Genomic DNA, 24,105 nt, shown 5'->3' with positions numbered 1-24,105 from the left:
GTCAAGTTTGAGAACCGATAACACCTGGCTCATCGACTGAACTCTGATAACACCCAGGACATTGATTGCAAGTATTCTTCCTCCACAATTCTACCTAATTTTTCTATTGCTGAATTATGTCTCTTTTTCCTTTTTAAAACACCTTTTTTCTATAAATATTTTATTTGCACCAACTTTGACCTTTTTATTATTAAAACCTTATTTTGAAAAGTGTTAACCTTGTCCCTAAGCTCTTAATGTAAGTTAACAAAGAATCTGCCTCTTGAAGAGTGCTACTGTATAGGATAAATCCTATGAACATTCCTGTCTGTGGTGACAGTGTGTGTTACAGACAATTATTCTAAAATTGTAATTGGTATTGCTAGAATTACGAGCTTCCTCCTGCTCGGACCAAACAGAGGTGGTGGCATTGAAAGGGTTAATTGCTTGATTAGCCCAGTGACAATGCTCTCAGGCTGCTGGCACCTAGATTGTGGTCCCACGAGCTGGAAAATCTTTGTGCAGGGTGTAGCTGAGAGTGGCATTGTTATGTGAGTGACAGCCTGGTGTGAGATTGGCCGGTCTTTTGTCATGTGTTATGGCCAGAATACACGATAAGAAAATCGGCCGACAATTTCCGTTCAGCGAAGGATCGGCCGATATTCTACTCATTAATGCCCAGCCATCAGTGACCGATATCGATATTGTGAACGAAAAATCCCGTTTAAAAAAAACGAAAAATTCTGTCGTCTCGTTTGCGAACAAACGATATTCTATACGTTGGTGTTAAGGTCGTTCATTTAAAATCTGTAGAACATCATCACTCATGCACTGTTTCGATGGTCGGCGGTCAAACGGTCGGGCGATATTCGGCCTTTTTATGTTGGCAACGTTTTTGACCAACGAACACTTTTTCATAAGTCGGTGGTTGAATGATCGGGCGATATTCGGCCCGTGTATTCAAGCCATAAGTGAGGAGTGCAGGGATCTGATACCTGCATCCGTCACATATTGGCTGGCAGCGTAAGTGGGATAGTTTTGCATTGGAGCACTCAGTGCATTGTTAGGAATTATCTCTGCACTGAAGGATTGTAACGTGTGTGGAAACAGTCTTTAGAGACAAGCCAGGGCATATTTTTAGTTTTTTAAAGAGGTTGTAAAACCCCCCTTAATGACTTTTACCTATAGGTAAGCTTATAATAAGACTTAGCTATAGGTACTGTAAATATCTTCTAAACCTGTACCGTTTAGAAGATATTTACAGTGCATGCAGCTGATGACGTCATTGCGCATGCGTGCATTGGAAGGGAAAGGGTTAACACAGTGGGTGATAAGGGGGTTAAATGTAAGCCTAGGGGAGTGATTCTAAATGTATGGGGGTTGGGCTTGTGAAATGATCATAGAGACCTGTGTGACTATATAGAAGGATCACAGGCGCTCTGTGATCATTCCAGGTAGAAGAACGGTCAGCTGTGTTTACAACAGCTGACTGTTCTTCTATCTCAGCGGGGAATGATCGCGGGTGGGCGGCGGCAATCGGAGCTATCCCCGCTGCCGAGTGGGGGGCGGGAGCTCATCCCTTAGCTGCAGGCGCACGACCGACGTATACCCACATTGGATCGCGCAAGAGTGACTGCCTGCAGCTAGTAAAACTGCGGCACGCGGTCCTTAAGTGGTTAATAATTATGTTTTCCCAGCGCAGTTTCAAATTTTGGAATATAAATATTGTATAATGTGTGTGTGTGCACGCCTTTTTCCCTTGTGTGCTCCTCAGGCTAAAACTGCAGTGCAGAATTTCTTCCTGTCATTGATTCATACTATAACTAGGTATCTAAGGTTGTGGGAACTGCTGGCAAAGTTTGTTGATTGAGGTGCTGGGTGCTGAGTCTTCTATAATTGCTGTTGTGTTAGACTGTTAGGCCCTGACTGTTCACATGTAACAATTTGGGATTGTGGGCAGAATATCCATGTGATTCCGCCCGTCGCCACACCCAGATTACAATCCAAATCGCACGGCAATGCTGGAAAAACGCAGCACGTGTGTTTGTGTTCTATAAATTTTTAGTGACACCAAAACGTGGTGTGGTTTTGCTGTGATTGTTGAGCGATTTATCACACAAGGATCCAAAACCACACCATGTTTTGGTGCCACTAAAAATGAAAGGAACACAAACACACGTGCTGCGTTTTGCCAGCATTGCAGTAAAATTTGGTATTGCAGGCAGAATCACGGGGATACTGCCAGCCCTTGACCCCAAATCACTACATGTGAACAGGGCTAAGGCTGGGCTGAGTCTTCCATTGCTGTTGTGATATTGTTGTGTTTCCCGGGTGCACCACATTCTAAGTATCCTCTCTTTTTTTGTATGTATGGACTCTGCGGTGTCTGCAAAGTACCACTTCTCTTGTCCTGTATGCCAGTTTAACAAAAAATCAGTGTGTGCTTTGCTGCTTCCTTCCACAAGATGGTGCCCTTCGCATCTGCACAGTAAAGATCCCAAATTGCTACATGTGAAAAGTCAGGGCCTAACAAACTAACACAACAGCAATTATGGAGGACTCGGTCTGGATGTATTTTACAAGGTACAAGGAAGCCCAGGTTTTGTTTAACCATGTCTCTTAGACCCTCCCACTCTAAAGTTTTGCCACACCCACTCTTTTGCTGCGGCGCACTGCGCGTGCCACAAATCACTTCTTCCCTGTCATGTCCCTCATTCTCGGAAGCTCGGAAGTTGTGAGGTATGTTCTGTATGTATGAACAATGCACAGTGCCACTTCTCTTGTCTGGTATGCCAGGTTAACAAAAAAATCAGTGAGTGCTTTCTTCCACAAGATGGTGCCCTTTGCACCTGCCCAGGAAGAATAGCTATTACAGTGCACCACCCTGTGGGCAATCCAATGGCTGAGGAGGGAGGGGGGGACACAATACCACAGCTGGGGGAGATCGCTGTACTAACACAGCGAGTTTTAGTACAGTGATCTGTCAGTTTTTTTCCTTCAGCCAGTACCCAGCTTTAGGCTTGGCAATAGCCAACAAAACTGGGCAATGTTTATAAGAACTGGAAAAAGGCAAAACTGAAATCTGGTGGAATTTTCAAGAGGATACTTTGCATCTCCCGTCTCTCTGGGAGTGTACGTTGTATCTCCCCGTCTCTCTAGGAGTGTACATTGTATCTCCTGTCTCTCTAGGAGTGTACATTGTATCTCCCGTCTCTCTAGGAGTGTACATTGTATCTCCCGTCTCTCTAGGAGTGTACATTGTATCTCCTCGTCTCTCTAGGAGTGTACATTGTATCTCCCCTTCTCTCTAGGAGTGTACATTGTGTCTCCTGTCTCTCTAGGAGTGTACATTGTATCTCCTGTCTCTCTAGGAGTGTACATTGTATCTCCCCATCTCTCTAGGAGTGTACATTGTATCTCCCCTTCTCTCTAGGAGTGTACATTGTATCTCCCGTCTCTCTAGGAGTGTACATTGTATCCCCCGTCTCTCTAGGAGTGTACATTGTATCTCCCCTTCTCTCTAGGAGTGTACATTGTATCTCCCGTCTCTCTAGGAGTGTACATTGTATCTCCCCTTCTCTCTAGGAGTGTACATTGTATCTCCCGTCTCTCTAGGAGTGTACATTGTATCTCCCGTCTCTCTAGGAGTGTACATTGTATCTCCCGTCTCTCTAGGAGTGTACATTGTATCTCCCCGTCTCTCTAGGAGTGTACATTGTATCTCCCCGTCTCTCTAGGAGTGTACATTGTATCTCCCGTCTCTCTAGGAGTGTACATTGTATCTCCTCGTCTCTCTAGGAGTGTACATTGTATCTCCCGTCTCTCTAGGAGTGTACATTGTATCTCCCGTCTCTCTAGGAGTGTACATTGTATCTCCCGTATCTCGAGGAGTGTACATTGTATCTCCCGTCTCTCTAGGAGTGTACATTGTATCTCCCCGTCTCTCTAGGAGTGTACATTGTATCCCCCGTCTCTCTAGGAGTGTACATTGTATCCCCCGTCTCTCTAGGAGTGTACATTGTATCTCCTGTCTCTCTAGGAGTGTACATTGTATCTCCCCATCTCTCTAGGAGTGTACATTGTATCTCCCGTCTCTCTAGGAGTGTACATTGTGTCTCCCGTCTCTCTAGGAGTGTACATTGTATCTCCCGTCCCTCTAGGAGTGTACATTGTATCTCCCGTCTCTCTAGGAGTGTACATTGTATCTCCCCGTCTCTCTAGGAGTGTACATTGTATCTCCTGTCTCTCTAGGAGTGTACATTGTATCTCCCCGTCTCTCTAGGAGTGTACGTTGTATCTCCCCGTCTCTCTAGGAGTGTACATTCTATCTCCCGTCTCTCTAGGAGTGTACATTGTATCTCCCGTCTCTCTAGGAGTGTACATTGTATCTCCCGTCTCTCTAGGAGTGTACATTGTATCTCCCGTCTCTCTAGGAGTGTACATTGTATCTCCCCGTCTCTCTAGGAGTGTACATTGTATCTCCCGTCTCTCTAGGAGTGTACATTGTATCTCCCCGTCTCTCTAGGAGTGTACATTGTATCTCCTGTCTCTCTAGGAGTGTACATTGTATCTCCCGTCTCTCTAGGAGTGTACATTGTATCTCCCGTATCTCGAGGAGTGTACATTGTATCTCCCGTCTCTCTAGGAGTGTACATTGTATCTCCCCGTCTCTCTAGGAGTGTACGTTATATCTCCCCGTCTCTCTAGGAGTGTACATTCTATCTCCCGTCTCTCTAGGAGTGTACATTGTATCCCCCGTCTCTCTAGGAGTGTGCATTGTATCTCCCCTCTCTCTAGGAGTGTACATTGTATCTCCTCGTCTCTCTAGGAGTGTACATTGTATCTCCCGTCTCTCTAGGAGTGTACATTGTATCTCCCGTCTCTCTAGGAGTGTACATTGTATCCCCCGTCTCTCTAGGAGTGTACATTGTATCTCCCCGTCTCTCTAGGAGTGTACGTTGTATCTCCCGTCTCTCTAGGAGTGTACGTTGTATCTCCCCGTCTCTCTAGGAGTGTACATTCTATCTCCCGTCTCTCTAGGAGTGTACATTGTATCTCCCGTCTCTCTAGGAGTGTACATTGTATCTCCCGTCTCTCTAGGAGTGTACATTGTATCTCCCGTCTCTCTAGGAGTGTACATTGTATCTCCCCGTCTCTCTAGGAGTGTACATTGTATCTCCCGTCTCTCTAGGAGTGTACATTGTATCTCCCCGTCTCTCTAGGAGTGTACATTGTATCTCCTGTCTCTCTAGGAGTGTACATTGTATCTCCCGTCTCTCTAGGAGTGTACATTGTATCTCCCGTATCTCGAGGAGTGTACATTGTATCTCCCGTCTCTCTAGGAGTGTACATTGTATCTCCCGTCCCTCTAGGAGTGTACATTGTATCTCCCGTCCCTCTAGGAGTGTACATTGTATCTCCTCGTCTCTCTAGGAGTGTACATTGTATCTCCTGTCTCTCTAGGAGTGTACATTGTATCTCCCGTCTCTCTAGGAGTGTACATTGTATCTCCCGTATCTCGAGGAGTGTACATTGTATCTCCCCTTCTCTCTAGGAGTGTACATTGTATCTCCTGTCTCTCTAGGAGTGTACATTGTATCTCCCGTCTCTCTAGGAGTGTACATTGTATCTCCCGTCTCTCTAGGAGTGTACATTGTATCTCCCGTATCTCGAGGAGTGTACATTGTATCTCCCGTCTCTCTAGGAGTGTACATTGTATCTCCCGTCTCTCTAGGAGAGTACATTGTATCTCCCGTCTCTCTAGGAGTGTACATTGTATCTCCACGTCTCTCTAGGAGTGTACATTGTATCTCCTGTCTCTCTAGGAGTGTACATTGTATCTCCCCCGTCTCTCTAGGAGAGTACATTGTATCTCCCGTCTCTCTAGGAGTGTACATTGTATCTCCTCGTCTCTCTAGGAGTGTACATTGTATCTCCCGTCTCTCTAGGAGTGTACATTGTATCTCCCATCTCTCTAGGAGTGTACATTGTATCTCCCGTCTCTCTAGGAGTGTACATTGTATCTCCCCATCTCTCTAGGAGTGTACATTGTATCTCCCCGTCTCTCTAGGAGTGTACATTGTATCTCCTGTCTCTCTAGGAGTGTACATTGTATCTCCTGTCTCTCTAGGAGTGTACATTGTATCTCCCCTTCTCTCTAGGAGTGTACATTGTATCTCCCCGTCTCTCTAGGAGTGTACATTGTATCTCCTGTCTCTCTAGGAGTGTACATTGTATCTCCCCTTCTCTCTAGGAGTGTACATTGTATCTCCCCGTCTCTCTAGGAGTGTACATTGTATCTCCTGTCTCTCTAGGAGTGTACATTGTATCTCCCATCTCTCTAGGAGTGTACATTGTATCTCCTGTCTCTCTAGGAGTGTACATTGTATCTCCCGTCTCTCTAGGAGTGTACATTGTATCTCCTGTCTCTCTAGGAGTGTACATTGTATCTCCTGTCTCTCTAGGAGTGTACATTGTATCTCCTGTCTCTCTAGGAGTGTACATTGTATCTCCCTGTCTCTCTAGGAGTGTACGTTGTATCTCCCCGTCTCTCTAGGAGTGTACATTCTATCTCCCGTCTCTCTAGGAGTGTACATTGTATCTCCCGTCTCTCTAGGAGTGTACATTGTATCTCCCGTCTCTCTAGGAGTGTACATTGTATCTCCCGTCTCTCTAGGAGTGTACATTGTATCTCCCCGTCTCTCTAGGAGTGTACATTGTATCTCCCGTCTCTCTAGGAGTGTACATTGTATCTCCCCGTCTCTCTAGGAGTGTACATTGTATCTCCTGTCTCTCTAGGAGTGTACATTGTATCTCCCGTCTCTCTAGGAGTGTACATTGTATCTCCCGTATCTCGAGGAGTGTACATTGTATCTCCCGTCTCTCTAGGAGTGTACATTGTATCTCCCCGTCTCTCTAGGAGTGTACGTTATATCTCCCCGTCTCTCTAGGAGTGTACATTCTATCTCCCGTCTCTCTAGGAGTGTACATTGTATCCCCCGTCTCTCTAGGAGTGTGCATTGTATCTCCCCTCTCTCTAGGAGTGTACATTGTATCTCCTCGTCTCTCTAGGAGTGTACATTGTATCTCCCGTCTCTCTAGGAGTGTACATTGTATCTCCCGTCTCTCTAGGAGTGTACATTGTATCCCCCGTCTCTCTAGGAGTGTACATTGTATCTCCCCGTCTCTCTAGGAGTGTACGTTGTATCTCCCGTCTCTCTAGGAGTGTACGTTGTATCTCCCCGTCTCTCTAGGAGTGTACATTCTATCTCCCGTCTCTCTAGGAGTGTACATTGTATCTCCCGTCTCTCTAGGAGTGTACATTGTATCTCCCGTCTCTCTAGGAGTGTACATTGTATCTCCCGTCTCTCTAGGAGTGTACATTGTATCTCCCCGTCTCTCTAGGAGTGTACATTGTATCTCCCGTCTCTCTAGGAGTGTACATTGTATCTCCCCGTCTCTCTAGGAGTGTACATTGTATCTCCTGTCTCTCTAGGAGTGTACATTGTATCTCCCGTCTCTCTAGGAGTGTACATTGTATCTCCCGTATCTCGAGGAGTGTACATTGTATCTCCCGTCTCTCTAGGAGTGTACATTGTATCTCCCGTCCCTCTAGGAGTGTACATTGTATCTCCCGTCCCTCTAGGAGTGTACATTGTATCTCCTCGTCTCTCTAGGAGTGTACATTGTATCTCCTGTCTCTCTAGGAGTGTACATTGTATCTCCCGTCTCTCTAGGAGTGTACATTGTATCTCCCGTATCTCGAGGAGTGTACATTGTATCTCCCCTTCTCTCTAGGAGTGTACATTGTATCTCCTGTCTCTCTAGGAGTGTACATTGTATCTCCCGTCTCTCTAGGAGTGTACATTGTATCTCCCGTCTCTCTAGGAGTGTACATTGTATCTCCCGTATCTCGAGGAGTGTACATTGTATCTCCCGTCTCTCTAGGAGTGTACATTGTATCTCCCGTCTCTCTAGGAGAGTACATTGTATCTCCCGTCTCTCTAGGAGTGTACATTGTATCTCCACATCTCTCTAGGAGTGTACATTGTATCTCCTGTCTCTCTAGGAGTGTACATTGTATCTCCCCCGTCTCTCTAGGAGAGTACATTGTATCTCCCGTCTCTCTAGGAGTGTACATTGTATCTCCCATCTCTCTAGGAGTGTACATTGTATCTCCCGTCTCTCTAGGAGTGTACATTGTATCTCCCCATCTCTCTAGGAGTGTACATTGTATCTCCCCGTCTCTCTAGGAGTGTACATTGTATCTCCTGTCTCTCTAGGAGTGTACATTGTATCTCCTGTCTCTCTAGGAGTGTACATTGTATCTCCCCTTCTCTCTAGGAGTGTACATTGTATCTCCCCGTCTCTCTAGGAGTGTACATTGTATCTCCTGTCTCTCTAGGAGTGTACATTGTATCTCCCCTTCTCTCTAGGAGTGTACATTGTATCTCCCCGTCTCTCTAGGAGTGTACATTGTATCTCCTGTCTCTCTAGGAGTGTACATTGTATCTCCCATCTCTCTAGGAGTGTACATTGTATCTCCTGTCTCTCTAGGAGTGTACATTGTATCTCCCGTCTCTCTAGGAGTGTACATTGTATCTCCTGTCTCTCTAGGAGTGTACATTGTATCTCCTGTCTCTCTAGGAGTGTACATTGTATCTCCTGTCTCTCTAGGAGTGTACATTGTATCTCCCTGTCTCTCTAGGAGTGTACATTGTATCTCCCCATCTCTCTAGGAGTGTACATTGTATCTCCTCGTCTCTCTAGGAGTGTACATTGTATCTCCCGTCTCTCTAGGAGTGTACATTGTATCTCTCCGTCTCTCTAGGAGTGTACATTGTATCTCCCGTCTCTCTAGGAGAGTACATTGTATCTCCCGTCTCTCTAGGAGTGTACATTGTATCTCCCCATCTCTCTAGGAGTGTACATTGTATCTCCCCGTCTCTCTAGGAGTGTACATTGTATCTCCTGTCTCTCTAGGAGTGTACATTGTATCTCCCCTTCTCTCTAGGAGTGTACATTGTATCTCCCCGTCTCTCTAGGAGTGTACATTGTATCTCCTGTCTCTCTAGGAGTGTACATTGTATCTCCTGTCTCTCTAGGAGTGTACATTGTATCTCCCCATCTCTCTAGGAGTGTACATTGTATCTCCCGTCTCTCTAGGAGTGTACATTGTATCTCCCGTCTCTCTAGGAGTATACATTGTATCTTCCCATCTCTCTAGGAGTGTACATTGTATCCCCCATCTCTCTAGGAGTGTACATTGTATCCCCCGTCTCTCTTGGAGTGTACATTGTATCTCCCCTTCTCTCTTGGAGTGTACATTGTATCTCCCCTTCTCTCTTGGAGTGTACATTGTATCTCCCGTCTCTCTAGGATTGTACATTGTATCTCCCGTCTCTCTAGGAGTGTACATTGTATCTCCCGTGTCTCTAGGAGTGTACATTGTATCTCCCGTCTATGATCAGACCCTGATGAATGTTACATTGTGTCTCATCTCATCTCCGGCTTTGTTGACTCTCAGAAAGGAATTCAGCATTTCATTATAACCAGAATAACATAAAGGGTAATGAGCAGAACCTGAAGCTGAGTGCATCAGTTTGATGGATGGAGGTCGCCCCCTGCTGGTGGATTTTGGTATTTCATGCTCTATTTACAAAATTCCCTGAAAATGAAATCTGCCAGCTGACTACCTTACAAAACCTTGATTAACAAAGTGATCAGTCCGGCGGTCCTCGTCATCCCAGTACTGGGACTGTTACTGCTGTCTGTGTCTACACTGGGGACATTCACCCTCTCTATGTGTCCCAGTGATGGCAGCGATGAGACATCTAAAATATCACAGTTGTCACAAAAATACAAAAGCTGTCAGTGATAATAGTTTTAGGGCTTGTTTATATGAGGGGCGCTGTCTGAAATCGTTTTTCAGAGGGCGGTAGAGTAGCGGCATTAAGGAGGTGATACCGCAGTTCCTGTTCTTTTTTTAGCCGAAGGGAAATTTAACGGATCGATTAGAACTGGGCAGTCAGAGGATGGCAAAACACACGGCAATGCACATGCTCTTTTGCAGGCCTATTCATTGTAAATGACCCCCAATGCATTGTAGAGTGGAGCCCAATGCACTGCACATACCATGCGTTGTGGTGCTCTGCATTGCCAGATAAAGGTTGTGTGTTTTTTATCTGTTGTGGTGCAGCGGCAGCCTCTTCATACAAGGGCTGCCTTAACACAACACATGTTAACCACTTCTGGACCGGAAAGTTTCACCCCCCCCCCCCCCTTAATGACCAGGCCATTTTTTGCAATTCGGCACTGCTTTACTATAACTGACAATTTGCAACGCTGTACCCAAATAAAATTAATGTCTTTTTTTCCCCACAAACAGAGCTTTCTTTTGGTGGTATTTGATTTTTTGCGCTATAAACAAAAAAAGAGCGACAATTATAAAAAATAAATAACAATATTTTCACATTCTGCTATATGACATTCCCAATAAAAAAATTTAAAAATATTTTTTTTTTATCCATTTAGGCCAATTTGTTTTCTGCTACATATTTTTGGTAAAAAAAAATTCCCAATAAGCGAATTTTAATTGGTTTGCGCAAAAGTTATTGCGTTTACAAACTAGGGGAAAGATTTATGTCAATTTTATTTATTTATTTTATTTTTTACTAGTAATGGCGGTGATCTGCTATTTTTAGCGGGACTGCAACTTTGCGGCGGGCAGATCAGACTAACTGACATTTTTGACACTTTTGGGGGGACCAGCGACATTACTACAGTAATCAGTGCTAAAAATATGCACTGTCACTGTATTAATGACACTGGCAGGAAAGGGGTTAACATCAGGGTTAAATGTGTCCCTAAGGGGTGCTTTCTAACTGTGGGGGGATGGGCTTGTTGCATGAACACAGAGACCTTTGATCCTAAATAGGAGGATCACAGATCCCTGTGTTGATTGCTGACAGAACATTGGTCTGCCGTGTTTACAATGGCAGACCGCCGTTCTCTCTCCACAGGGAGTGATTGAGGGCCCCGGGCGACAATTGCAGCCACCGGCCCAGCAGTTCAGCTTCTCCGCTGGCGAATGGGCGCACGGGCCCCCGTGATTTTGCGGGAACCTGCTGACTTGGAGTGTACATTGTACACATTAACCACTTGCATTAACCAGCACACATTAACCACTTGCTGACCAGCCGCCGAAAATCTTCGGCGGCTGGTCAGCAAGTGGTTAATGTGTGCTGTAACACCCATGTGTTAATTCACTGCAATGGAACACCAAAAGGGGATGTATGGGGTTAATAAAAAAATAAACATCCGTCCTCACCTCAATGCTGCAGCTGTCCCCCGCCGGATCTAAGAACTGAACGATCACATGACCACTGATCGCTCAGGTCTCGGTCTACTCAGAGTGGAGAACAACGACTGTCAGTCATCCCTCTCCACTCTGCGCTGCCAGCACTCACTGGAGCGCCAGGCTGGGGAGGGGGGGGGGACGGTCAGGCGGGGGGAGGGGGAGTGGGTCAGACTGGCTTTGGCTCTCAGCCACACACTGAAAGGTGGAGCCAGCTGTCACTCAGGCAGCTGGGAGAATCCCGATAATATGGTCAGGATCTTTCAAGCGCCTGGAGCTGCTTTGTGACATCAGCTGACAGCGGGCTTCAGTCTGGGTCACAGGAGAGCAAAAAGTAAGTGCACCCTGTGAGGCAGAAGAGGAGTGTGACCAAAAAAACGTTGGTTATGCTTCTCTTTTAGGTGTGAAAGAACCTTCAAAGACCCGGCTAATGTACGGGACGACCCGTAATTCCCTATAGGATTCATTAATTTCATATTATTCCATTGTATTATTATTATTGGTAGTAGTAGTAGTAGTTTTAGCATTTATGTACTTTTCAATTATTTTTTATTTATTAGTAGTACTAGCAGTAGTAGGATTCAATTTCTTTCATTATTATTAATAATAATTGTAGTGGTAATATTAGTTTTAATATTAGTAGTGGTAGTATTTAATATTATGAGTACAAGTAGTATTTTCTCTTTTAATAATATTATGATTATAATACTATTATTAGCAGTAGTATTCATTTATCTATTGTAAATATTATCATTATTAGTAGTAGTAGTAAAATAATTATTTTGTTATTATTATTTTTATTATTATTAGTAGTAGTAGAAGTAGTAATAGTGGTAGCATTAGCATTCATTATTATTAGTAGAATTAGTAATAGTAATAGTATTCATTGTTTTAATTATTATTATTAGTAGTAATAGTGGTAGTTTTAGCATTTATGTAGTATTCATTTATTTTTTTGTTATTCATAGTAGTAGCAGTAGTAGTATTTATTATTTTGTATTATTATTATTATTGTTATTATTAATAATAATAGTAGTGGTAGTATTGGTTTCAGTATCAGTAGTAATAGTGGTAGTGTTAGTATTTATTGTTATGAGTACAAGTTGAAATTTATTTTATTTTTATTATAATTAATACAGTATTACTATTTGTAGTAGTAGTTTTCGATTCTTTTTATTATGATGACTATTATTATTATTAGTAGTAGTAGCATTTATTAGTTGTAGTAGTAGTAGCAGTGGTAGTTTTACTATTTAGTATAGGAATTCACTTATTCGATAATAATAATACTCGGAGTAGTGGGAGTTAAATAAAATGTTTATATTATTATTGTTAGTAGTAGTAGTAGTAGAAGTAGTAGTAGTCATATAAATATTAGTAGTATTGGTAGTATTATTATTATTAGTAGTAGTAGTATTAGCACTTATTATTATTATTATTAGTAGTAGTAGTAGTAGTATTAGCACTTATTATTATTATTATTATTATTATTATTATTATTATTATTATTATTATTAGTAGTAGTAGTAGTATTAGCACTTATTATTATTAATTATTATTATTATTATTAGTAGTATTAGCACTTATTATAATTATTATTATTAGTAGTAGTAGTAGTATTAGCACTTATTATTAAATATTATTATTATTATTATTATTAGTAGTAGTAGTAGTAGTATTAGCACTTATTATTATTAATTATTATTATTATTAGTAGTAGTAGTATTAGCACTTATTATGATTATTATTATTATTATTAGTAGTAGTAGTAGTATTAGCACTTATTATTATTATTAGTAGTAGTAGTGGTAGTATTAGTATTTATTATTATTATTATTATCATTGACTTTCCAATCATCTCATAGCAGGGCATGCAGAGATCCCATGATTCCAGCTGTTTCTGGTATTTGTACAGTGAAGCAGTTTAATAGTTTAAACATGTATAATACATGTACTAATAATATAATACATGATGTATTATATTACTATTAGTAGTACTAGTTGCATTCATTTATTATTATTATTATTATTTTTATTATTATTATTATTATTATTATTATTATTATTATTATTATTATTATTATTAATAATAATAATAGTGGTAGTATTAATTTAATAGTAGTAGTAGAAGTGGTGGTAGTGTTAGTATGTACTATTATTATTAGAATTAGCAGTAATTTCTCTTTTAATATTATTATAATTATTGTTACTATTAGTAGCAGTAGTATTTCTTTTTTATTATTATTAATAATAATAATAATAATAATAATAATAATAATACAAAAAAATGAATACTACAACCACTATTACAATGAATATTAATGATAATAATAAAAGAGAGATGACTACTACTAATAATAATAATAAATGCTAACACTACCACTAGTAATAATACTAATACTACAACTACTAATACTACTAATAAAAATTATTATTATTAATAATACTAATAATAATATTAATAACAATAATACTAATACTATTTCTGAAGTGAATAACAATAATCATAACTATATTATTTAACAACTACTACTACTTTAATAATATTAACATTAGTAGTAGTAGTAGTATTTAGTACTAGTGATAGTATTAGTACTTAATATTATTATTAGCAGTAGTGGTAGTAGTATTAGTACTTATTACTATTAGCAATAGTAGTAGTGGTAGTAGTAGTACTTTTTACTATTAACAGTGGTAGTAGTAGTAGTAGTAGTAGTATTTAATTGTATTAGTATATTTTTATTATTATTATTATTGTTGTTATTATTATTATCATTATTATTAGCAGTAGTAGTAGTTGTATTAATATTTAGTAGTAGTGGTAGTATTAGAACAAATTAATATTAGCAGAAGTAGTAGTAGTTGTGACAGTATTAGCACTTACTAATATTACCAGTAGTAGTAGTGTAAGGTTCCGTTCACATGTTAGCGTATGGATCACGGGCAGAACCGCCGCGGTTCCGACCCGCGATCCGGAGATTATTGCAAATCGCGGGATGCCTGTGCCCGTTGACTTGTAATAGACCCCCAAACGCTGAGCGATGTTACCGCGATTTCCGCCTGCCGAATCGCGGTAACATCGCGCAAAAAGAAATCGCGGGACGCAATACGATCCAAAGAAGCTCTTTTTTGGTCGTAATGCGTCCCGCAATTTTTTTTTGCGCGATGTTACCGCGATTCGGCAGGCGGAAATCGCGGTAACATCGCTCAGCGTTTGGGGGTCTATTGCAAATCAACGGGCAACGCACAGGCGTCCCGCGATTTGCAATAATCTCCGGATCGCAGGCGGAACCGTGGCGGTTCTGCCCGTGATCCATACGCTAACATGTGAACGGAGCCTTAGTGTTAGAACTTATTACTATTAGCAGTAGTAGTGGTAGTATTAGTATTAATTAATATTATTATTATTAGTAGTAGTAGTAGTTGTAGTTGTTGTATTAGTATTTATTAGTAGTGATAGTATTAGTATTTAATATTATCATTAGCAGTAGTAGTAGTTGTGGTGGTAGTAGTAGTACTTTTTAATATTAGCAGTAGTAGCGGTAATAGTAGTATTTCACAGTAATAATATTGTTTTTTTATTATTATTATTAGCAGTAGTAATAGTGGTAGTATTATTATGTAGTAATAGTGGTAGTATTAGTAATCATTAATATTCTCATAGCAGGCCATGCAGAGATCCCCTGATTCCGAATTCCAATTTGGAAATTGGAAGAGTTGGGGGGAGGGGTGGATGACTTACATTGGCGCCCTCTCTGGTGAAGACGTAGACTGCAGGGTCCCCGGACAGACAGAAGGAGCTCAGTAAAGACTCCGGAGCCCCCAGTAGCAGCTGGAAGACAAAGACATGAGATGAGTACAGAGCGGAACTTCACTACTCTCTATGGTATAGACACACCCCTCTCCATACACCCCATCCCCCTTCTATATCTTTTATCTCAACCTACTATTTATATTCCACTAAATATCAGCAAATTCTGATTATTAATTAATCTACCAACACACTGCCAAGCTGCACTAAATGTTCAATAATTGTCATGTATAACAGGAGATGGTCAGAGACTGCAGACATATTACAGGAGACAGTCAGAGACTGCAGACATGGTACAGGAGATGATCAGAGACTGCAGACATGGTACAGGAGATGGTCAGAGACTGCAGACATAGTACAGGAAACAGTCAAAGACTGCAGACATAGACAGGAGATGGTCAGAGACTGCAGACATAGTACAGGAAACAGTCAGAGACTGCAGACATGGTACAGGAGATGGTCAGAGACTGCAGACATACTACAGAAGATGGTCAGAGACTGCAGACATACTACAGGAGATGGTCAGAGACTGCAGACATACTACAGGAGATGGTCAGAGACTGCAGACATACTAAAGGAGATGGTCAGAGACTGCAGACATGGTACAGGAGATGGTCAGAGACTGCAGACATATTACAGGAGATAGTCAGAGACTGCAGACATAGTACAGGAGACGGTCAGAGACTGCAGACACACTACAGAAGATGGTCAGAGACTGCAGACATACTACAGGAGATGGTCAGAGACTGCAGACATAGTACTGGAGACGGTCAGAGACTGCAGACATATTACAGGAGATGGCCAGAGACTGCCGACATACTACAGGAGATGGTCAGAGACTGCAGACATAGTACAGGAGACGGTCAGAGACTGCAGACATATTACAGGAGATGGCCAGAGACTGCCGACATACTACAGGAGATGGCCAGAGACTGCCGACATACTACAGGAGATGGTCAGAGACTGCAGACATAGTACATGAGACAGTCAGAGACTGCAGACATAGTACATGAGACAGTCAGAGACTGCAGACATAGTACAGGAGACGGTCAGAGACTGCAGACATAGTACTGGAGAGGGTCAGAGACTGCAGACATATTACAGGAGATGGTCAGAGACTGCCGACATACTACAAGAGATGGTCAGAGACTGCAGACATAGTACAGGAGATGGTCAGAGACTGCAGACATAGTACAGGAGACGGTCAGAGACTGAAGACATGGTACAGGAGATGGTCAGAGACTGCAGACATAGTACAGGAGACGGTCAGAGACTGCAGACATGGTACAGGAGATGGTCAGAGACTTCAGACATACTACAGGAGACAGTCAGAGACTGCAGATATAGTACAGGAGATGGTCAGAGACTGCAGACATGGTACAGGAGATGGTCAAAGACTTCAGACATAGTACAGGAGATGGTCAGAGACTGCAGACATAGTACAGGAGACGGTCAGAGACTGCAGACATAGTACAGGAGACGGTCAGAGACTGCAGGCATAGTACAGGAGACGGTCAGAGACTGCAGACATAATACAGGAGACGGTCAGAGACTGCAGACATGATACAGGAGACCATCAGAGACTGCAGACAAAGTACAGGAGATGGTCAGAGACTGCAGACCAAGTACAGGAGATGGTCAGAGACTGCAGACATAGTACAGGAGACGGTCAGAGACTGCAGACATAGTACAGGGGACGGTCAGAGACTGCAGACATGGTACAGGAGATGGTCAGAGACTGCAGACATGGTACAGGTGATGTTCAGACACTGCAGACATGGTACAGGAGATGGTCAGAGACTGCAGACATAGTACAGGGGACGGTCAGAGACTGCAGACATGGTACAGGAGATGGTCAGAGACTGCAGACATGGTACAGGTGATGTTCAGAGACTGCAGACATAGTACAGGAGACGGTCAGAAACTGCAGACATGGTACAGGAGATGGTCAGAGACTGCAGACATAGTACAGGAGACGGTCAGGGACTGCAGATATAGTACAGGAGATGGTCAGAGACTGCAGACATGGTACAGGAGATGGTCAGAGACTGCAGACATAGTACAGGAGACGGTCAGAAACTGCAGACATGGTACAGGAGATGGTCAGAGACTGCAGACATAGTACAGGAGACGGTCAGGGACTGCAGACATAGTACAGGAGATGGTCAGAGACTTCAGACATAGTACAGGAGATGGTCAGAGACTGCAGACATAGTACAGGAGACGGTCAGAGACTTCAGACATAGTACAGGAGATGGTCAGAGACTTCAGACATAGTACAGGAGATGGTCAGAGACTGCAGACATGGTACAGGGGATGGTCAGAGACTGCATACATAGTACAGGAGATGGTCAGAGACTGCAGACATAGTACAGGAGATGGTCAGAGACTGCAGACATAGTACAGGAGACGGTCAGAGACTGCAGAAATAGTACAGGAGATGGTCAGAGACTGCAGACATAGTACAGGAGATGGTCAGAGACTGCAGACATAGTACAGGAGATGGTCAGAGACTGCAGACATAGTACAGGAGACGGTCAGAGACTCTCTTACCTGGTAGAATGAATGGAAGTTTCTCTCTCCCGGCTGCTGCTTGAGGACCCGAGACTGGAATGAGAGAAGAATTGTGAGAAACCATTAAGGCCACTAGATGGTGCTGATGAGCACACTTATTTCCTATAATACTCAGCACCATTCATTTCACCACAAATCCCCCCATAAGATGATTTGTGCATTTATTGTATCTCCCTGTAGAATCCTCCATCGTGTAGATATCTGGCATCCCTAAAACCCGGCTGGGTACCGCCATCTTGGATGTGATGTCAGCACCCCCAGCAGGCACAGAGACATCACTCAAGTGATACTCTGTAGTATTCATTTTTTGCTCTCCCTCCCCACCCCCACCCCGACAGCTACATGAAAGATTATGTAGGGAGATGAGGGAAGGGGCAGTGGAGCTGGGTCAGCACAGGCAGTAATTTGAGACTCACTGAAGGAGAGCGCAGAGGAGCTGGGCCAGCACAGACAGTAATTGAACACTCCCAGAAGAGGAGAAGGAAAGGGCAGAGGAGTTGGGCCAGCACAGACAATAATTGGACACTAACAGAAGGAAAGGGCAGAAGAGCTGGGCCAGCACAGATAATAATTAGACACTCTCAGTAGAGGAGAAGGAAAGGCCAATGAGCTGGGCCAGCACAGACAATAATTGGACACTCCCAGAACAGGAGAAGGAAAGGGCAGAGGAGCTGGGCCAGTACAGATACTAATTTGACACTCCCAGAAGCATAGAAGGAAAGGGCAGAGGAGCTGGGCCAGCACAGGCAATAATGGGACAATCCCAGAAGGAAAAGGCATAGGAGCTGGGCCAGCACAGACAATAATTTAACATTCCTAGAAGAGGAGAATAAAGGGCAGAGAATCTGGGCCAACACAGACAGTAATTGGATATTCCCAGGAGAGAAGGAAAGGGCAGAGGAGCTGGGCCAGTACAGACAGTAATTGGACACTCCCAGAAGAGAAGGAAAGGGCAGAGGAGCTGGACCAGCACAGACAGTAATTTTACACTCCCAGTAGAGACGAAGGAAAGGGTAGAGGAGCTGGACCAGCACAGGCAATAATTTGACATTCCTAGAAGAGGAGAATAAAGGGCAGAGAAGCTGGGCCAGCACAGACAGTAATTTTACACTCCCAGAAGAGGAGAAGGAAAGGGCAGAGGAGCTGGGCCAGCACAGTCAGTAATTGGACACTCCCAGAAGAGAAGAGGGCTATGACCTGTGAGGAGAAAAGGGGGCTGTGCCAGGAAATCGACTCGTCCTGGATGGACACATTACAAAGGGAATAAAAAATAATTTACAGAAAATAAAAAACACTGCAAAAAGGATTTAAAATATTTAATAACTTATTATAATAATTACAGTCAGGTCCATAAATATTGGGACATGGACACAATTCTAATCTTTTTGGCTCTATGCACCACCACAATGGATTTAGTCCAGCCTACAGCCAGCCCCTGTTTTGCTTTTGAAGCAGCCGAGCTCATTTCCTCCTTGCCCTTGCTTGGTCTATGATCTCCAGAACACAATTCTAATCTTTTTGGCTCTATACACCACCACAATGGATTTGAAATGAAACAAACAAGATGTGCTTTAACTGCAGACTTTCAGCTTTAATTTGAGGGAATTTACATCCAAATCAGGTGAACGGTGTAGGAATTACAACAGTTTGTATATGTGCCTCCCACTTTTTAAGGGACCAAAAGTAATGGGACAGATTAACAATCATAAATCAAACTTTCACTGTGAGCACCCCCCCATCCTAAACCATACCAGGCCACATGCCCTCAACATGGGGCCCTGCCCCCTTCCTTTAATTTAATGGCAGAGTTGTCATTCGGCAGGAGCCAAGCGTCAGTGCGGATCAGGTTTTTTTTTTTTTGTTCAGGTCGGCGGCTGGCATTCATCATGATTGACATTGGATCTACTTTGGGGGGACTTTTTTTGGGGGGGGGGTTTAGTAAGGAACTTGACAAAACTTGGCCGTGTGTTTTTAATTACTTAAGTTATGAGTTGTACACAGAGATGCAGTGGTGAGTTGTGGAAAGAAGGGCATAGTCAAGTTGTAGACCGGGGTGAAGTGGTGAGTTGTAGACAGGGGTGCAGTGGTGAGTTGTGGATGGGGAGTGCAGGGGTGAGTTGTGGATGGGGAGTGCAGTGGTGAGTTGTGAATGGAGAGTGCAGGGGTGAGTTGTGAATGGGGAGTGCAGTGGTGAGTTGTGAACAGGGGTGCGGGGGTGAGTTGTGGATGGGGAGTGCAGTGGAGAGTTGCAGACAGGGGTTCAGTGGTGAGTTGCAGACAGGGGTGTAGGGGTGAGTTGTGGCTGGGGAGTGCAGTGGTGAGTTGTGGCTGGGGAGTGCAGTGATGAGTTGTGAACGGGGGTGCAGGTGTGAGTTGTGTATGGGGAGTGCAGTGGTGAGTTGTGAACGGGGAGTGCAGGGGTGAGTTGTGGATGGGGAGTGCAGTGATGAGTTGTGGATGGGGAGTGCAGTGATGAGTTGTGGATGGGGAGTGCAGTGGTGAGTTGTGGATGGGGAGTGCAGGGGTGAGTTGTGGATGGGGAGTGCAGTGGTGAGTTGTGGATGGGGAATGCAGTGGTGAGTTGTGTATGGGGAGTGCAGGGGTGAGTTGTGAACGGGGGTGCAGGGGTGAGTTGTGGATGGGGAGTGCAGTGACCAGTGGTGGATGGGAAATGCAGTAATGAGTTGTGGATGGGGAGTGCAGTGATGAGTTGTGGATGGGGAGTGCAGTGATGAGTTATGGATGGGGAGTACAGTGGTGAGTTGTGGATGGGGAGTGCAGTGGTGAGTTGTGACTGGGGAGTGCAGGGGTGAGTTGTGAACGGGGGTGCAGGTGTGAGTTGTGTATGGGGAGTGCAGTGGTGAGTTGTGTATGGGGAGTGCCGGGGTGAGTTGTGAACAGGGGTGCAGGGGTGAGTTGTGGATGGGGAGTGCAGTGATGAGTGGTGGATGGGGAATGCAGTGATGAGTTGTGGATGGGGAGTGCAGTGATGAGCTGTGGATGGGGAGTGCAGGGGTGAGTTGTGGATGGGGAGTGCAGTGGTGAGTTGTGGATGGGGAGTGCAGTGATGAGTTGTGGATGGGGAGTGCAGTGGTGAGTTGTGTATGGGGAGTGCAGGGGTGAGTTGTGAACGGGGGTGCAGGAGTGAGTTGTGGATGGGGAGTGCAGTGATGAGTGGTGGATGGGGAATGCAGTGATGAGTTGTGGATGGGGAGTGCAGTGATGAGTTGTGGATGGGGAGTGCAGTGATGAGTTGTGGATGGGGAGTACAGTGGTGAGTTGTGGATGGGGAGTGCAGTGGTGAGTTGTGGCTGGGGAGTGCAGGGGTGAGTTGTGAACGGGGGTGCAGGTGTGAGTTGTGTATGGGGAGTGCAGTGGTGAGTTGTGAACGGGGAGTGCAGGGGTGAGTTGTGGATGGGGAGTGCAGTGATGAGTTGTGGATGGGGAGTGCAGTGATGAGTTGTGGATGGCGAGTGCAGGGGTGAGTTGTGGATGGGGAGTGCAGTGATGAGTTGTGGATGGGGAGTGCAGGGGTGAGTTGTGGATGGGGAGTGCAGTGGTGAGTTGTGGCTGGGGAGTGCAGGGGTGAGTTGTGAACGGGGGTGCAGGTGTGAGTTGTGTATGGGGAGTGCAGTGGTGAGTTGTGAACGGGGAGTGCAGGGGTGAGTTGTGGATGGGGAGTGCAGTGATGAGTTGTGGATGGGGAGTGCAGTGATGAGTTGTGGATGGGGAGTGCAGGGGTGAGTTGTGGATGGGGAGTGCAGTGATGAGTTGTGGATGGGGAGTGCAGGGGTGAGTTGTGAATGGGGAGTGCAGGGGTGAGTTGTGGATGGGGAGTGCAGTGGTGAGTTGTGTATGGGGAGTGCAGGGGTGAGTTGTGAACGGGGGTGCAGGTGTGACTTGTGTATGGGGAGTGCAGTGGTGAGTTGTGAACGGGGAGTGCAGGGGTGAGTTGTGGATGGGGAGTGCAGTGATGAGTTGTGGATGGGGAGTGCAGTGATGAGTTATGGATGGGGAGTGCAGTGATGAGTTGTGGATGGGGAGTGCAGGGGTGAGTTGTGGATGGGGAGTGCAGGGGTGAGTTGTGGATGGGGAGTGCAGTGATGAGTTGTGGATGGGGAGTGCAGTGATGAGTTGTGGATGGGGAGTGCAGTGATGAGTTGTGGATGGGGAGTGCAGTGATGAGTTGTGGATGGGGAGTGCAGGGGTGAGTTGTGGATGGGGAGTGCAGGGGTGAGTTGTGGATGGGGAGAGCAGTGATGAGTTGTAGATGGGGAGTGCAGGGGTGAGTTGTGTATGGGGAGTGCAGGGGTGAGTTGTGGATGGGGAGTGCAGTGGTGAGTTGTGGATCGGGAATGCAGTGGTGAGTTGTGTATGGGGAGTGCAGGGGTGAGTTGTGAATGGGGGTGCAGGGGTGAGTTGTGGATGGGGAGAGCAGTGACGAGTGGTGGATGGGGAATGCAGTGATGAGTTGTGGATGGGGAATGCAGTGATGAGTTGTGGATGGGGAGTGCAGTGATGAGTTGTGGATGGGGAGTGCAGTGGTGAGTTGTTGATGGGGAGTGCAGTGGTGAGTTGTGGCTGGGGAGTGCAGGGGTGAGTTGTGAACGGGGGTGCAGGTGTGAGTTGTGTATGGGGAGTGCAGTGGTGAGTTGTGAACGGGGAGTGCAGGGGTGAGTTGTGGATGGGGAGTGCAGTGGTGAGTTGTGTATGGGGAGTGCAGGGGTGAGTTGTGAACGGGGGTGCAGGTGTGAGTTGTGTATGGGGAGTGCAGTGGTGAGTTGTGAACGGGGAGTGCAGGGGTGAGTTGTGGATGGGGAGTGCAGTGATGAGTTGTGGATGGGGAGTGCAGTGATGAGTTGTGGATGGGGAGTGCAGGGGTGAGTTGTGGATGGGGAGTGCAGTGATGAGTTGTGGATGGGGAGTGCAGGGGTGAGTTGTGAATGGGGAGTGCAGGGGTGAGTTGTGGATGGGGAGTGCAGTGGTGAGTTGTGTATGGGGAGTGCAGGGGTGAGTTGTGAACGGGGGTGCAGGTGTGACTTGTGTATGGGGAGTGCAGTGGTGAGTTGTGAACGGGGAGTGCAGGGGTGAGTTGTGGATGGGGAGTGCAGTGATGAGTTGTGGATGGGGAGTGCAGTGATGAGTTGTGGATGGCGAGTGCAGTGATGAGTTGTGGATGGGGAGTGCAGGGGTGAGTTGTGGATGGGGAGTGCAGGGGTGAGTTGTGGATGGGGAGTGCAGTGATGAGTTGTGGATGGGGAGTGCAGTGATGAGTTGTGGATGGGGAGTGCAGTGATGAGTTGTGGATGGGGAGTGCAGTGATGAGTTGTGGATGGGGAGTGCAGGGGTGAGTTGTGGATGGGGAGTGCAGGGGTGAGTTGTGGATGGGGAGTGCAGTGATGAGTTGTAGATGGGGAGTGCAGGGGTGAGTTGTGTATGGGGAGTGCAGGGGTGAGTTGTGGATGGGGAGTGCAGTGGTGAGTTGTGGATCGGGAATGCAGTGGTGAGTTGTAGATGGGGAGTGCAGGGGTGAGTTGTGAATGGGGGTGCAGGGGTGAGTTGTGGATGGGGAGTGCAGTGACGAGTGGTGGATGGGGAATGCAGTGATGAGTTGTGGATGGGGAAAGCAGTGATGAGTTGTGGATGGGGAGTGCAGTGATGAGTTGTGGATGGGGAGTGCAGTGGTGAGTTGTGGATGGGGAGTGCAGTGGTGAGTTGTGGCTGGGGAGTGCAGGGGTGAGTTGTGAACGGGGGTGCAGGTGTGAGTTGTGTATGGGGAGTGCAGTGGTGAGTTGTGAACGGGGAGTGCAGGGGTGAGTTGTGGATGGGGAGTGCAGTGGTGAGTTGTGTATGGGGAGTGCAGGGGTGAGTTGTGAACGGGGGTGCAGGTGTGAGTTGTGTATGGGGAGTGCAGTGGTGAGTTGTGAACAGGGAGTGCAGGGGTGAGTTGTGGATGGGGAGTGCAGGGGTGAGTTGTGGATGGGGAGTGCAGTGATGAGTTGTGGATGGGGAGTGCAGTGATGAGTTGTGGATGGGGAGTGCAGGGGTGAGTTGTGGATGGGGAGTGCAGGGGTGAGTTGTGGATGGGGAGTGCAGTGATGAGTTGTGGATGGGGAGTGCAGTGATGAGTTGTGGATGGGGAGTGCAGTGATGAGTTGTGGATGGGGAGTGCAGTGATGAGTTGTGGATGGGGAGTGCAGGGGTGAGTTGTGGATGGGGAGTGCAGTGATGAGTTGTGGATGGGGAGTGCAGGGGTGAGTTGTGTATGGGGAGTGCAGTGGTGAGTTGTGGCTGGGGAGTGCAGGGGTGAGTTGTGAACGGGGGGTGCAGGTATGAGTTGTGTATGGGGAGTGCAGTGGTGAGTTGTGAACAGGGAGTGCAGGGA

The 24,105-nt window shown here is 45.4% G+C and overlaps 1 protein-coding gene and 1 long non-coding RNA gene across 3 annotated transcripts in view; both read right to left on the bottom strand.

Annotated features, from left to right (window-relative positions):
• Positions 1 to 24,105, bottom strand: part of LOC309556750 — a 489,144-nt gene that overhangs the window by 281,056 nt on the left and 183,983 nt on the right. The gene's annotated exons all lie outside the window — the stretch shown is intronic.
• LOC309556744 (unconventional myosin-Ig-like) overlaps positions 1 to 24,105 on the bottom strand; it is a 314,471-nt gene that overhangs the window by 241,086 nt on the left and 49,280 nt on the right. For both annotated transcript variants that reach the window (XM_082259231.1, XM_082259232.1), the window contains exons 5-6: positions 17,700 to 17,753; positions 15,078 to 15,167 (exon numbers count right to left, since the gene is read on the bottom strand). In XM_082259231.1, the coding sequence (XP_082115357.1) occupies positions 15,078 to 15,167; positions 17,700 to 17,753 (144 nt within the window). The remainder of the gene's footprint in view (positions 1 to 15,077; positions 15,168 to 17,699; positions 17,754 to 24,105) is intronic.

This window comes from Pelophylax lessonae (genome assembly GCF_965119305.1).
Source record: "Pelophylax lessonae genome assembly, chromosome: 5".
In the NCBI taxonomy this organism is placed as follows: domain Eukaryota; kingdom Metazoa; phylum Chordata; class Amphibia; order Anura; family Ranidae; genus Pelophylax; species Pelophylax lessonae.
This window is presented reverse-complemented; position numbering and strand designations above follow the sequence as displayed.